The 15753-nt window shown below is 37.9% G+C and overlaps 1 protein-coding gene across 10 annotated transcripts in view; it reads right to left on the reverse strand.

Moving 5' to 3' along the window:
* The window catches only part of LOC119140657 (nipped-B-like protein), a 167618-nt gene that overhangs the window by 97432 nt on the left and 54433 nt on the right, over positions 1-15753 (reverse strand). For 9 of the 10 annotated variants that reach the window (XM_037372162.1, XM_037372165.1, XM_037372160.1 and 6 more), the window contains exons 2-4: positions 9142-9285; positions 6179-6344; positions 4843-4973 (exon numbers count right to left, since the gene is read on the reverse strand). In XM_037372162.1, the coding sequence (XP_037228059.1) occupies positions 4843-4973; positions 6179-6344; positions 9142-9205 (361 nt within the window). In that variant the 5' untranslated portion in view covers positions 9206-9285. Of the gene's footprint in view, positions 1-4842; positions 4974-6178; positions 6345-9141; positions 9286-13102; positions 13880-15753 lie in introns of those variants that run through there. The other variant, XM_037372155.1, reaches the window with a different exon arrangement.

Consider the following 15753-nt stretch of genomic DNA (forward strand, 5'->3'; position numbering starts at 1 on the left):
TCAAAGAAGGTGCTAAAATATTTTCAATTGCAAAGAACCACCAATATCCCACCTGTAGACTCCCAACAGCCTGTAGATTCCCACAATCAGCCTTTGGAAATTCAGGAGTTTTATTAGATGGCAAGCCACAAGTACCAATATGCTTGAAACTAACTTACATCTTTATTAGGGATAATTTAAAGGAATCTTTTTTTTTTTTCCTTCCTCTTTGATACATGTATAAAGAATTTCCTAACCACCACATGACACTGGAAGTTGAAGAGGTGCAGGTACACAAAAACTTATATGACTTTTAACCAGGTGATTTTAATGACAGAGTTGAATGTCTTGCAACTAAAACAGCATCAGAATTCATGTGCGCACTGCAGCCTGGGAAGCCATAGCAAGTGATCCACAGCCATGGGTAAAAGCACATCAGTAATGCAAATATTTTAAACCAAAGGTTAGATAGAAGGCTGACAGTAATCCCCAATCCAGAGTGTTTGGGAGCCATCAGTCCTTTAATTACTATCACTGATTTCAATTACTGCAATATTCACACAAGCAAAGCTAGTTTCAGAAATCCTCCCTCTCTTTCCCTCTCCCCAGCAGGTAAGAGATGGGATAATCCCCCAGGAATGCAGCCATTACTACCTCCCTGTAGGTATGAAGTGCTGCTTTCCAAGTACATTAGCACAGGAAAACTAGCCCAGAGCAGGCGTAAAAGTCCCATGTTGTGATGGGGAGGAATCAAATCAGAGACCTCCATAGTTCAGTACAGAGGAAAATTCATTGTCACAAACAACAGAAGAGGACTCCTCAACTCCTGCAAAATTTGTTTAAATGAACACTTTTGCCTTGCATAGAAGGCAAGTGAGGAGGAAACTCCAGGGGTTTTGTGTTGGAGGCACCACCTGGCATGCCCACTGTCTGCTCGCCTCTTAGTCACTCTCGTCACAACTAGGTAGTAGTTAGTCAAACTACTAGCCCTTATCATTCATGTACAGAAAGCTGACAGAATGTGCCCATATGAGTATGAAAAAACACACACACCCCCAAAAAAAAAAACAACACAAAAAGCCCCCACCACAACAGTGTCTCCAAAGTTTCAAGACAGATAACAAGTCTGCCTAGTAACAATGTAACAATGTAATGAGGAAGGTGTAAAAATAAGCCCCAAACATTTAGTCTAAAAAGGAGCTGAAAATAGTCTGAGGCCATTAATGTCAAAATATCTTTTTGTACGTTTTTTACGTTGTTGTCATATCACTAAGCAGCAGACTTATGGCTCCACTGTACATTTCCATACCTTAAAATACTTAAGGATTTCTTTTAAATGCAACTTTAATTTTGATTGTTGGTAATGTTCAGTTTTGAGAGAACATCATCCTAATAATAATATTCCTAGAATTAGTTTCCTTAACACATACTCCCAGTCTTGACTATAATTTATTTTTGCTTGGAAAAAAGCAACACACATAAATCTATTTTAGCATTCCTACTAAATGCCAAAGAACAAACCACGTGAAAGCACAGCTCAGGATCACAGAAAGTCCTGTATGGTTAAACTGTATTACAGCATCACACATGCTTAAGCTAGGACTGCTCACCAACAGGTTATTTTTCAGTTAAATATACACTCTTATTGAAAGCATACATCTACAAAGTTTTTCCCTTTTACAGACATGTACACTTGAATGCTTGTATAAATGAAAAAAATTATTGAAGTAATTGATGTTTATGGAAAGATGTATAAGATTTTAATCCTCAAAAAATGCACAAGTTGCAATAAAGTGAATTTTAAGTCTTTTCTGCACCCTAAGCTATGCTATGAATACTAACCTATTGCAATACATTATTTTAGCTGATCTTCCAACACATATCTGCTGAAAGCCAAAGCCAAAGTGTTGAGAGAGAAAAGAGGAAAAAATATTATGAAAAACTAAATAATATCTTAATTTTAAATAAAGAAATCCACTTCACTCATACACTATAAGATGCAAGACAGATGTAGTTGAAAGATGGCACCCAGAACTTCCTCTATCATCTGATGAAAAAAGTCTAAAATAAAACTAATATGCTGCCCTTGTACAAAGTTAGGCCTGATGCCTGGTGATGTGATTCAGTCTGTTCAGACAACCCAGTAACAGAAAACGGTCTGAAAAAATCTAACTAAAAATCTAATCTGTATGAAGACTGTTTCAACAATGTGACTATTATCAAAAGACAGGGAATAATACTTTGAACACAGCTGCTACATTACCTGAAATGAAATATGCCAGCAATTTTTTGGAAGTGGAGGTGGCAGGGGAGGGTGTGAGCCCAGGACACAAAGAAGCATCCACATAATACATCTTTCTTGTACTATTTGTTCATCATAACTAAAACCAATTCTCACTCTAAACTTAATGATGAGCTACAAATCAATATGATCTTGGGAAAAAAAGAAAAACATCAGCACAGCATTCTGCTTGTGCTTTACCTTATATTCACAACTATCCAAAACATAACATTTAGCTTTCTAAAGATGCCTTTATTTCCGGACAAACTGTACTGTACCAAAAATTTTTTCCACGTTTAATGTAATTCTTTAGTCAGATGGTCTTTCTGTTCTTATATTAGAAAAGACAACTGGGAGAAATGAATATGAGTTCAGTTCGTCCATACTAATGCTGGAACTCAAGGGATCATGGTGCAGGGGCCCACCCCAGGCTGAGTCCCACAGGGGGTCCCCGCTGCCTTCATTCCTTCTCAATTCTGGGCATTACAGAAATACTGGATCACAGTACCCAGCACTGAATTCACTACATGCTGGACTCAAAAAAACACAGAAGGACAAAATTCAGAAGGAAGACAGTAAGGAAAGCAGAAGAGATTAATTTGAAATACTAGAATAGAGTCTAAATTTCATTCTTCTAGCTGGCAAAATGCATTACATAAGTTTTCTACCAAACCCCCAATTGTTCTACAAATCATGACTCTATAGATATTACAAAATCTGCTCAGAAAGCAGAAGAAAACCCAAATTTTTCTGCCAGAACACATCAGTATATCCCCCATTGGCCTTGGGGGTCTGAATGGGATGGATTAACAGCTAATAAGGCCACCACAATTTGCCAGTATCTAGCTTCAAAATCTTCCTATTTCCAGGTAAGAGCCTTTTTCCATAGAAAGTAAAGTCACACTTTGCCTAGCTTTTCCAAACATTCATTCCAGGGTTGTCTTCCTCTCAAAATACTTGGTCTACAGCTATGCTTTTCCCCCACCCCCCTTTCTTTCAATTTTTCTGATTTCACATTTACATTGCAATGTTTGCACTGGTACAAGTATTCAGAATTACGTAAACCAATGTTAAATAGTCAAGGAAGTTTTAAAGTCTGATCTCTTCTGGTTCTCTGAAACCACTTTAATAACTTTATTAAAATTACATCAACTATTCTTTTAATTTTCCTGTTGAATTGTTTTTATTTCTATACTAGCACCTTCCTTCAAGCATAGGCCAAAGCACATTTATTAAAGACAGAAGTGTTTTTATTTCATTAAGGATTATTTTTAACCTATTGAATCAAGCTGTAAAGTCTTTCCCCTCTGAAGCACAGAATTCACAAAAATTAGAAAGAAATTAACTCACTTTACCTTCTTTCTTTCAAAAGCCTCTGCTGGAACAATAATTTCAAAAACAATGTCTCCCTTTTGCACTTGCAAAAAAATATTTTACTCTACAAAACTGGTGGAAAACTCCGATTCAAGTGTATGTTCTTTGTGGAATCACTCTGCAAAAACTGGCAGGACAGTCACAACTCTTCCCACAGCTGGAAAAATCATACTCTGTCATGGCTACCACCAAATCTAGAATCTAGAGACTGTTTTCAGAGCTTAAATTTCAGTATATATGTATCAATGAGCTAAAAAATATTTAGCACTGCATTTTATTTTTTCATTCCAGGAAATTTCTGCATTCTTTCAAGGAAGATTATGTGTTCTGTCCTTAGCAAGTTCTTTTCAAATATTGTATGGCTTTTTACTCACTAGCCTAGGTGAACAAACTTAATAATCTCATTTTATTATTTTTCCCCTCCAAAACCACCCTACGCTTTCTATCCCCTGTGGACTCTGGTAACACTTCTATCTATATCTCTACAATACTAGCAAAACTTAATCTTCACACTGCGAAAACAGTAGAAATTCTCTTACTCATTTCATAGTTTAGTATTTAAAGAAAAGATTTCAGGTGCATATAAGAAATCTCCAGATCTACAAGTAGAATCTGATTAATCCTTTGCTCAGTCTCTCTCATTCTCCAGTTTTGCTATCCAGCAGTATATCTCCCTGAACCTCAGAAAAGAATCAGCTATTGAAACAGTAAAATCTGCATGACATCACAAATTGCTGAGGAATGGCAAGGAGGAGCTGTTAAGTATGGTTCATTCAACCTTATTCCTTAACCCAGAACTATTAAGAACTCGCACTACAATGATATGCTATAATTGTACAGATTTTCAGTAAGATCAAGACATATTTTCCCAACTTCAATTATTTACTAAGACAAACATATGAACCTAGCCATAAAGAAATTCAAATTAATTTACTTTAAAATAAAATCCAATCACTCATCCTAGAAATTAAATTTTGTAGTGAAATTAAATATTATTTTTTACCAAAATACCCAGTAGATTTTATTTCTATGCTAATTCTAATGTAATCACTCTTAGAAGATGTCAACATACATAGCTTTACGTCACTATCAAATACAAGGTAAGGCATAATCACAGTTGTGCTCCATATATATTTGTGGTTAGTATCAGTCCCCTAAACTTATAGAACAACATAAAAGACAATCAATAAATAATCAAAAATCCTTACCACTTTGTACTCCATATCTGTTTTGCATGCTTTTCTCCCTGAAAACATTAGGATTCCTTGTCAGGATAGCCTGCAGCAAAACTGGTATATCTCCCTCTGGATCATCACTGCCAAGGTTATCTTTTAGTTCTCTGGAATTGTGGAAGCAAGCAAATAAAGAAGCAAATGCATTTTCAAGTTTTAAGAAACCATGAGTCAAATAAAAAAAAAAAAAACCACCAACAAACCCAAACCAAACAAAAAAACACCTGACCGAAACCAAACCAAACTACAATTTACTGTTAAAATATAGAAAAAACAAAGTCTGCAAAGTCCTGTTCCCTGATTCTATTCCCTCCCCCTCCTCCCCCCATTTAAGGAATGGAAAATAGGTATTCCTACTAGCCTTCAAAATTATTTTCTGTTAGTAAGCACTTAATTATAATATTCTGAAACTGACAGCCATGTATATATATAAGTTTTTTATGCCTACTTTTGCATCATGATATTCTCCATAAAAGAAAAATGCTTTGGCATTACTGTAGGTGTGAAAATAAGATATGCATGAATGTATAACATTCAGGTTGCAGCCCAACACTTTGAGAATCTTCTATTTTAAAAAGAAAATTTGGCATATCTTTGACATAATGGTATTCCCTTTGAACCATCAAAAATGTAATGGATTTCCATAAATGCATCCACGCTTTCACTTATTGTTTGCTTTGAGGTCTTTTAAAAGCTACTTCCATTTAATCAAAACAATTGATTGTAACATGTAGGAAAAAGACAGGGCTGTCAACATAAGACAATTCAAAGGACATCAGGGAAAAATGGAGGAAAAAAATCCCAACAAAACCTACACCAAAAAAACCCCCACAAAACCCCAAAATATATATTAACAAAAAGAGACTACATGAGCATACTTTTTGGCTCAAATCTTAAGTTCAATATCTAATCAGAACTGACATGGGTCTTATGTGGGTGTCTCAAAAAAGTATCTTTTTGTGGAATACTGGGTATATAATTTGTCTATGTGCACTATTATCCACAGTCAAACACAAATTACTATTGCACAATCAATACCACAAAGTCTGCATTCCTAACTAGCAAGAAAGGAACAAGCAGTAGATCTATTAAAAAAAAAGTTTAATTATGCATAAGGGCTGTCGGACAACTACCACCACTCTGACTGAAACAATTGACTCTTATACAGCAGTAATCTGCTAAACTAGTCTAATAAAAAAACCCTGCACATTCTACTTTTCAGATTTGTACAAATACCCTTCTCAATTAGGTTCATTTTAATTTCAAGGAATAAGGATGTTGATCTGATATAGTTGAAGTTCAAAATACATACATATGATCTGTTGACACCTGATTGAGACTGTGGACAAGCTGTGAAACCAGATTTTCATCCCTGCAAGTCAGAAGGCAGTTCACCTCTTCAGCTATCCGTCCATTGAAAAGCAGGCTTTTTGTTGTTGTAGCAGGTAAAGGTGATGGAAGAGGCAGCTGGTTCAAAACTGTTATCAGAAAACAGAAAGGAGTTCAGAATCATTTCATGAAACACAAGCATACAAAGATGGACACCTTACTCCCTCATGTGATTAAGAAGAAAACCTGACAGCTACATTTGAAATACAGGAAATATTTCTGGATTTCTTTTAAATCATGAACACACACACACACACAAAGGCTGGACTCTTTTAAACAAAGTAATACAGTCAAGTCCATAAGTTATATTACTATAAATATTTAACTGTGCTAAGGCAAGTGTTACGAATAAAAACATACTTTTGAACATTCCAGAAAACTGAGTTATTTAACGTTATGGCAGCTTTCTCTTGGAGCTGAAAGCATTGATAAATGGAAGGAATGAAATGCAAAATCCTTGTAGCTGCATGTAGTACTGTAAGTGTATTTATCATATACTTTAAGTTTTCTACTCTGACCATCGTATTTAATTAGTGATCCCATTTTGTATGGTGAGGGTAGATTAAAAAAAAAAAACCAACAAAAAAAACACACAATAAAAAACCCCACAAACAAAACCAACCCTCCCCCCCAACAAAACAATAAAAATACACCAAAAAATCTAAACAACCCAACAACCAATTTAAGTCACTAATTAAATTCTCAGTTTATTCTTCTCTTGTTGTATTCGTTTTTACGTAAGTAGTCTTCTCAAGAAAAGACTAATATTGTTGGTTGGAATGATTACTACAGCATCAATTCAGTCAATATACCTATTCACAAATCTCAGCAAAAAGATTTAATGAAAACACCTATCACAATATTTCAGATTATAAATGAGCATAATATACTTTCAGAGGACATTCTTAGGTCTACAGGCATAACAAGGAAGTGTACCGAATAAGAAGCCTTGACGAGATGATTTGTCAGGGCTAAAGAGACAAGAGCGAGTCAGAAGAGGCCAAAAAGCCTGCTACATAGGAAAGATACTTTCATGGGCCCATGAAAACAAGCTGACTCTGACTTCAAGTTCCCAGGCTAATTACATTAGTTGATTGAATATCTTCAGAAAAAAAAGCAGCTGTGAAATACTCTCTTGGCTCTTTTATATTTTGCAATACTTAAAAAATAAAGGGGGGGGGGGGGGGGCGGAAAATTCCAGGTTTTTTCCTCCTCTATACAATGTATATCATTAATGTATTTAAAAATAAACTGAAATTCAAATAGAAGCATATAATATATTAAAATAGCTAGCCTAGCTTTCATTACTTTCATTAGATTACCTTGAATGTGCCTTGAAACTTGGAAAAATTTGCAAGATCAACAAAACATATTTATTAAAACAGTATAAATTCAGCTAGTTAACTGAGCCTACTACTCTACTGCCTCTACTCATTGTGTCCTCCATGTTTTTAGGGCAACAGGACTTGTCCATTCCAGTACCTTCTTTTCACAGAGAGAGAAATAAGGTGAAGCAGTGATGAGCCTTTCTCTTTCACCTACTTCTGAGTTTCTAAACATCAGATAAATACAACAGATAAAGAAGCAAATGTACCTAATACAAGAACTAATCCCACCAAAGGTAGTTCAGTGTTTCAAAAAACTCTTTTCACCAGGAGTCTGACCAGTTACTTCTAGTTAAGTATTTTGAGTTCTTTAGAACCTTACCTGCAAATACTTAGTGCTGGAAAACTGCCCATTCCCAGAAACTTATGATTTGCATCCTGATGGCCCATTATTAGACACACATAATGATACATATATACACATGTAAATATATAAGCAGCATTTTCCAATTTAATATTTCAGAATACCAGAAAGACATAAAAAATTGGGTTTTTTTTCCTCTTGAATACATCTGCTTTTTTACTGTAGCCAATTAAATTCAATTGCTGGGTATATACTTTCAGTGTCTCTTGGAAAGTCTCCAAATTTCAACAGTATAATAATAAAAACAAGAGCTCAGAAGAATCACTCTGTTTACTAAGTCCAATTATCCTCAGACAGACAACTGAGCTATAAACTCTTGCTTACACTTTATAAACAGGATGCATCTTTGTCCCAGCTTCTTTTATTGGAGTGGCTGTTCTAGGATCTCATTATAGTAATGATAACTCTTCTCTTAATTTCCACGAGATATTTATTTTTGGTCAGATTATAACCATTTGGTTTTCATCAGTATCAGCTTTTTATTTAAATAGTTCTCCTTTCCTTGTATTATGTCTTCCTGACATATTTAAAGACAGTGCACACACCTCATCTGCTCCTTTTGTAGGCTGAACAGCCAAGAAAGAAGCCACATAAGTTCAGCTACTTATTTCCATTCTAGCAGCCATTCTTTGCACCTATTAGAGCAACTTTTTGTACTTTGTCCAAAACTAAGGAACAAGGTTTCAAGTATATTCAGCATATTCCACAACTCTCTCTAGCTGAACATCAGTCTAATCTTCTCTCTCTCTTCAGTGAAGACAATGAAATGCATGTTTTAGAGAAATATTTTATCGTGTATATGTTTTTCTTTATTTGTGGGATATCCAGATATGTTACTGAATGATATTCCAAATAAACAATGAATTCCTATATTTTATGTTTTGGGTTTACTTAAGGGTTGTTTGGGTTTTTTTAATCTACATTTTGTTTCATATTTAAATAAGCATATTTTGTTTGAATATATTTTTCAAATTTGAGCAATGACAAAATTAACATTTTTGATACCAAATCTGATTTTGAACAGATTTACTTTTAAAGACTTTAAAAATAAAACTATTTTTAGTATTTTGGAAATGCAGATATTTACTGAAGAGGTAGAAGGGAACACAGCAAAGACAAAATAAGAGGAGTACTTACGGTCTGTAAGACTAGCAATCCCTGCAAGAGTAGTGATGGGAACATGAGGCATATCCCCATTCATCCTGAAGTTCTGGGATGGTAGCGCCTACACAAATATTTTAGTTCAGGTGCCAGCTATCATTACTTCCCATCTCCCAAGCACTAAAAAAAAAGAACCAAAACAAAACACAAAAAAAACACACAACACAAAACCAAATTAAAATTCTTGGCTTACTTAAAAGAATTTTAAATTCAATAACATAAATGAAACACAGACCATAACCTCAGCTGCATACTGAGTAAATTTTGTCAAAAGTGGGTAGAACAATGTAGAATTTAAATATCAAATTGCATTAAGCAATCAGAAGGCAAGCTTTTGGTCTCAGAGGCAGAGCCCTTCACCAAAAGAGATGCAAGATAAGGCAATCAATAGAAAATTTACTGAGGTTATATGGCACCAACTCAAAAACTGGTAACAAAACTTTTGTCGGTTCATACTGCAGTGGTCAGCTCTTAATCCATAACCAGTTAAAGTAATTAGCTGCTATATTCACTTCCCAGCTTTGGAGAAGGAAATATTTTTCATATAAGAAGCTAGCAAAACCAAAAGGAATAATTTACAGATGCAAAAGTTAAGTATTACACAAAGCAACAAATACATCAATCTTAGTATATTTTAAAAGTAGTAACTATTTTAAAATGTATCTGAAAATATCTCTTTAAACACACTCTCATCAAACCACTACCAGGAACTGTTTCACCCACTCCACAGAAAGAAAAGGTTTAGTCACCACTGAACTAGTTCATTTATTTCCTGTAAAACAGCACAGTTTATATTCATCTACTGAAAAAGAATTTGTTAATCCAGTTTTCACTAACTATAAAAGATCTCAATTGTAAGGAAGTCAACACTATTAAAAAATAAAAAAATAAAACCAACCAAAACAAACCCTCACCAAAAACTCCCCCCAAAAGATCATCACAATAATTTCAACTGCAGTTCCAAAACAACAAAAATTTACATAGATCACAACATTACAATCAACTATCATTATACTAACAAAATGACAGAAATTGAGCATGATCTTTTCTGAGAACAAACAAAATACAGGAAAGGAACTTGACATATATAAATTTACCTATTATAGACAGGCTCCTGTGTTAACATTTTGCAAAATAGTAAAAAGACCTTCCGTCAGCATTTATGTTGTCTACTGAAGACTCTGAAATCGTGATTTGCTTGCACTTACTTTACAATTCAACATTTTTGCAAATTACATATACAATACATATCAAAAGATCACTGTCATTGCCTTAGTAACTTTTATCTCATTCTTTCTTATGCCACATCAATAACAATATATAGGACACCACTGCTAACATATATGTACAGATTCCAAGCAAGACAAGGAAACAAAGTTTTCATGAACCACTGAAGTTCACTTTTGAAAGTTTCCCTATCTACATACATACAACTAAATTCTTGGGGGGGGGGGGGGGGGGGGGGGGGGGGAAAGATGGCGGACACAGAGGGAGACAACTAAGCTTTCCAAGATGGGACGTGGTTGCTCTCTCTAAGGCAGTCAAAAAAGGTTACAAAAGAAAAATGCTACAGGGCAATGCTAACACAAAAATAAATGAAGGCCATGAACGCAAGGAAGAAGAAAATCAGAACAGAGCTTCCCACCATCAGAGCACCCGCTTTCTGGAACAGCCTTCCATTAGGAGTAGCAGCATAGATAAGCAACACCATTACTTTAAAAATAGATCATACAGATGTTACAGAAGGCACAGGATGTGGTTGCCTGCACCAGCTGGGAACCAAAGCACAGTGATTTAAGTCTGTTTCTTACACTAGGAAATTTTTGTAAGTATGATGATGTGGGTAAACAAATGAGAGTAAACAAAAGACAAAGAGACTGATGAAATTAAGCGATGGGACTAGTTTGTACAATAAACACAAAATGAAAAAAAGTACATGGAAATATACAGGTCCAAATATTACATCTGTTGTGTATTGAGAGGAAAACTGCATCTGTCATACAACTAGCAAATGAGGTGGAATTCAATTCCAGAACTAGAGACTGAGGTCCAGTGAAACTAGAAATAGAATTTGATGTCACTGAAAACATTACTAAACTCACTCATTCAGGGAATTCAAAATATCAAGCAGTTTGGGGGAAAAAAATGACAGCTCCAGACAAGATACATTCTTTCATACAAAACATCAGAACAGCATGCATCAATTAACGGCTTCACTGACAGACAATTTTTCTTGTGTTTTAGCTTTGTTTTTTCATTCAACTGTAATGAATTAAAAGTAATACATTGTAGCAGCTCACAATTAGTCAAGAGGAATAAACATTTATCAGTATTTACAAAATGTTACATTATCAGCTTTGTACAGTAGCTATTACCAATACAGCATTTCTACCTCTAGGTTGAAAAAAAAGACTTAGCTAACATTGCTAACTGAATTAAGAAAATCAAAGAACTGCTGCATTGGAAAGCTTTTAAGGAATGTAAAATATAACAGTTCAAATGGAGAAGTAAAAATACAATTTACATATACACAGAGGAGGTCTTGCATATTCAGTATTTATGTATTTAAACTCTTACTGCTTTATAAGAAACAATGCATATTGTAAAAGATAAACCAGGGACGAAGAAACTACAGCACACAAAGGAAATGATAGAAAAAAACCACTAGTAAAAGGAAAACAGTGAAAGACAGTCTATTCAAGGGAGGAAAGATGGTGTGAGGTGCTGGACTGTTGCATCTTGAAGACAGTTCTGATTCTATCACTGCTGCCCTGGTAGAGTTTCATCAAAATTCATTCCTCATTAATGTGGCAATTGGAAGGAAGTCAGGTTCAGATCTCCAAATTCAGAATGGCACAGACAAGCACCACAAGGCACCCAGTGCAATGATGGGCATATGGAAATAATAATGTACAATACTGTATAACAATTAACATCACACAATTCCATTAATTGGCTATTTCCGCCCAGAATCAAATCCCCTTGAGGCACACATCTAATTTCCCCATCCTCCCGTGTTACCTACCAAGCACTCCCACATCCTTAAGCAAAAGTCATCCCATAAATGGGTTTACCTTTGCCTGAGGCAGAAATAACCCAGACCCTTCCCCAGAATATTTTTAATGTGCACTACAGAAACTTTATCCCCTTCTGCAGTACATATAATCTTTGACTGGGCAGGGCCAGCTCAGCTGGCAGATCCTCTGGAGTTGACTAACAAGGTGGCTTTTCCTAAATATGTATCCCAATGCTTGAAAGTTCCACCACCCGTTGCTTTCAGTGTAGTCTTTAACAGTCCGTTACATCGTTCAATTTTCCCAGAGGCAGGTGCATGACAGGGGATGTGATATACCCACTCAATGCCATGCTCTTTGGCCCAGGTGTCTATGAGATTGTTTCCTAAATGAGTTCTGTTGTCTAATTCAATTATTTCTGGGGTGCCATGTTGCCACAAGACCTGTATTTCAAGGCCCAGGATAGTGTTCTGGGCAGTGGCATGGGATATGTTTCCAACCATCCAAGGGTTGTTTCCACCATTGTAAGCACATGGTGCTTGCCTTGGCGGGTCTGTGGGAGTGTGATATAGTCAATCTGCCAGGGCTCCCCAGATTTATATTTCCGCCATCGTCCTCCATACCAGAGAGGCTTTAACCGCTTGGCTTGCTTAACTGCAGCACGTTTCACATTCATGGATTACCTGTGTGATAGTTTCCATGGTCAAGTCCACCCCTTGATCCCAGGCCCATCTATATGTTGCATCTTGTCCTTGATGGCCTGAGGTGTCATGTGCCCACCAGGCTATGAATAAATCACCCTTATATTGCCAATCCAAATCTACCTGAGCCACTTCAGTCCTAGCTGTTTAATCTACCTGCTGGTTGTTTTGCTATTCTTCAGTGGCCTGACTCTTGGGTACATGAGCATCTACATGACTTACCTTTAAAACCAAGTTCACCACCCAAGCAGCAATATCTTGCCACAATGCAGCAGCCCAGATGGCCTTGCCTCTGCATTGCCAATTACTCTGCTTCCATTGCCGTAACCACCCCCACAGGGCATTTGCCACCATCCATGACTGAGTACAAAGGTAAAGCATTGGCCATCTTTCTCATTCTGCAACGTCTAAAGCCAGCTGGATAGCTTTCACTTCTGCAAACTGGCTCGATTCACCTTCTCCTTCAGCAGTTTCTGCGACTTGTCGTAGGGGACTCCATACAGCCACTTTCCACCTCCGATGCTTTCCTACAATACGGCAGGACCCATCAGTAAACAAGGCATATTGCTTACCATGTTCTGGCAGTTCATTATACAAAGGGGCTTCTTCAGCACATGCCACCTCTTCCTCTGGTGACATCCAAAAATCTTTACCTTCTGGCCAGTCCATAATAATTTCCAAAACTCCTGGGGGATTGGGGTTTCCTATCCATTCTTGTGTAATCAGTGAGATCCACTTACTCCATGTAGCATCAGTTGTGTGATGTGTAGAAGAAACCCTCCCTTTAAACATCCAGCCCAGCACTGGTAACCAGGGTGCCAAGAACTACTGCTTGAACTATCTCCTGTTTAATCTGTTCAAAGGCTTGTGGTTGCTCAGGGCCCCATTGGAAATCATTCTTCTTCCGGGTCGCTTGACAGAGACAGCTTACAATCAGACTGTAGTTTGGAATGTGCATTCTCCAATAACCCACAATGCCTAAGAAAGCCTGAGTTTCTTTCTTATAAGTTGGTGGAGACATAGCTGTTATTTTGTTGATCACATCCATTGGGATTTGACGACGTCCATCTTGCCATTTTATTCCTAAAAACTGGATCTCCCGTGCAGGTCCTTTGACTTTATTTTGTTTTATGGCAAAACCGGCTTTCAGAAGGATTTGGACTATTTTCTTCCCTTTCTCAAAAACTTCCTCTGCTGTGTCACCCCACACAATAATGTCATCGATGTACTGCAGGTGTTCAGGAGCTTCCCCCTGCTCTAGTGCAGACTGGATCAGCCCATGGCAGATGGCAGGCTGTGTTTCCACCCCTGGGGCAGTCGATTCCAGGTGTATTGCATGCCTCTCCAAGTGAAGGCAAACTGCGGCCTGCACTCCGCAGCCAAAGGGATTGAGGAAAACACATTTGCAATATCAGTGGTGGCATACCACTTGGCTGCCTTTGTTTGCAGCTCATATTGAAGTTCTAGCATGTCTGCTACAGCAGCAAGCAAAGGTGGCGTGACTTCATCAGGCTACGATAGCCCACTGTTAGTCTCCATTCTCCATTAGACTTTCGCACTGGCCATATGGGGCTATCAAAGGGTGAGGGGGTCCTGCTGATCACTCCTTGGCTATCCAGTCAATGAATCAGCTTACGGATGGGAATCAGGGAGTTGCAATTGGTGCAATATTGCCAATGGTGCACTGTTGTGTACAGTGATCAGCACCTGTTGTTCTTCAACCTTCAGCAACCCCACAACAGAAAGGTCCTCTGAGAGAACAGGCAAGGTAGACAGCTGCTTCATTTCCTCCACCTCCAAGGCAGCTTTACCAAAAACTCACTAGTACCCTTTTGGGTCCTTGAAATACCCTCTCCTTAGGTAGTCTATGCCAAGAATGCACAGAGCCTCTGGGCCAGTCACAATGGGGTGCTTTTCCCACTCATTCCCAGTCAGGCTTATTTCAGCCTCCAATACAGTTAGCTGTTGCAATCCCCGTCACTCCAGAAAAACTAATGGGTTCCACCCATGTATAGCTTGATAGCATTAGAATACACTGTGCACAAGTATGTACTTGTACTCCTCTGGACCTGACGTGCCAGGCTATCAAATCCACACAGTCCAGTAAACCTGGTTGTCCCTCTCTTCCACCTGGCTGGAGGCAGGGCCCCTCTAGTCCTGGTCATAGGATTCCCTACCACAGCAGCAAGCAGTGCAGAGGGGCCATCACGTGGAGCAGTTGCAGTCCAGCCCATTTGCGTCTTGTGAAAACAGATTAGAGCCCCTTCTCACAGGATCAGGAGTAACGTCATCCCTTCCATCTGTCTGGGAAACTGCCCACTGGAGACTGGAGCAGCAGCCTTCCTGGAAGACTCCCTATTTGTGATTGGTTTTCCTTGTAATTCACGTACCTGTGGCCTCCAGGACTGAGGTAGGTTTTCCATCTCACCTCCTCATGTCCCCTCCACGGTCCCACAGGTAAAACCACAGGGTACCCTGTAGTGTGTACCTCCTATGTTCTCCCTCTCCAGCAGAAGGGCGCTTACTGTTAATAGCCGAGATATAGGTCCCTACAGGTGGGGAGTAGGATCTATCCTTGTTGAGTTGCTGGACCAGTTCCTGGACAGCCCAGATGAGGGAGGTAGAGATGTTATTTTCATATGCCCAGAATCGGTGAGCCATTTCATCCGCTGTCAGTGGCGCTGCATCTCTCCAGCTCATTACTGCCAATGAGTTGATATATATGACGATGGCGCACTCCATAGAAAATTCTGCCACACGGGTCACGTGCACGGGACTTTGTCAGGATCTGTGGGTAACTGTGCGTTGTCCTGGTCATAATAAATCATCTCTTTCATGGCTAGCTCCCTCAGGTACTGGATATCTCTATTGCA

This window comes from Falco rusticolus, chromosome W (assembly GCF_015220075.1).
Source record: "Falco rusticolus isolate bFalRus1 chromosome W, bFalRus1.pri, whole genome shotgun sequence".
Classification (NCBI taxonomy): Eukaryota; Metazoa; Chordata; class Aves; order Falconiformes; family Falconidae; genus Falco; species Falco rusticolus.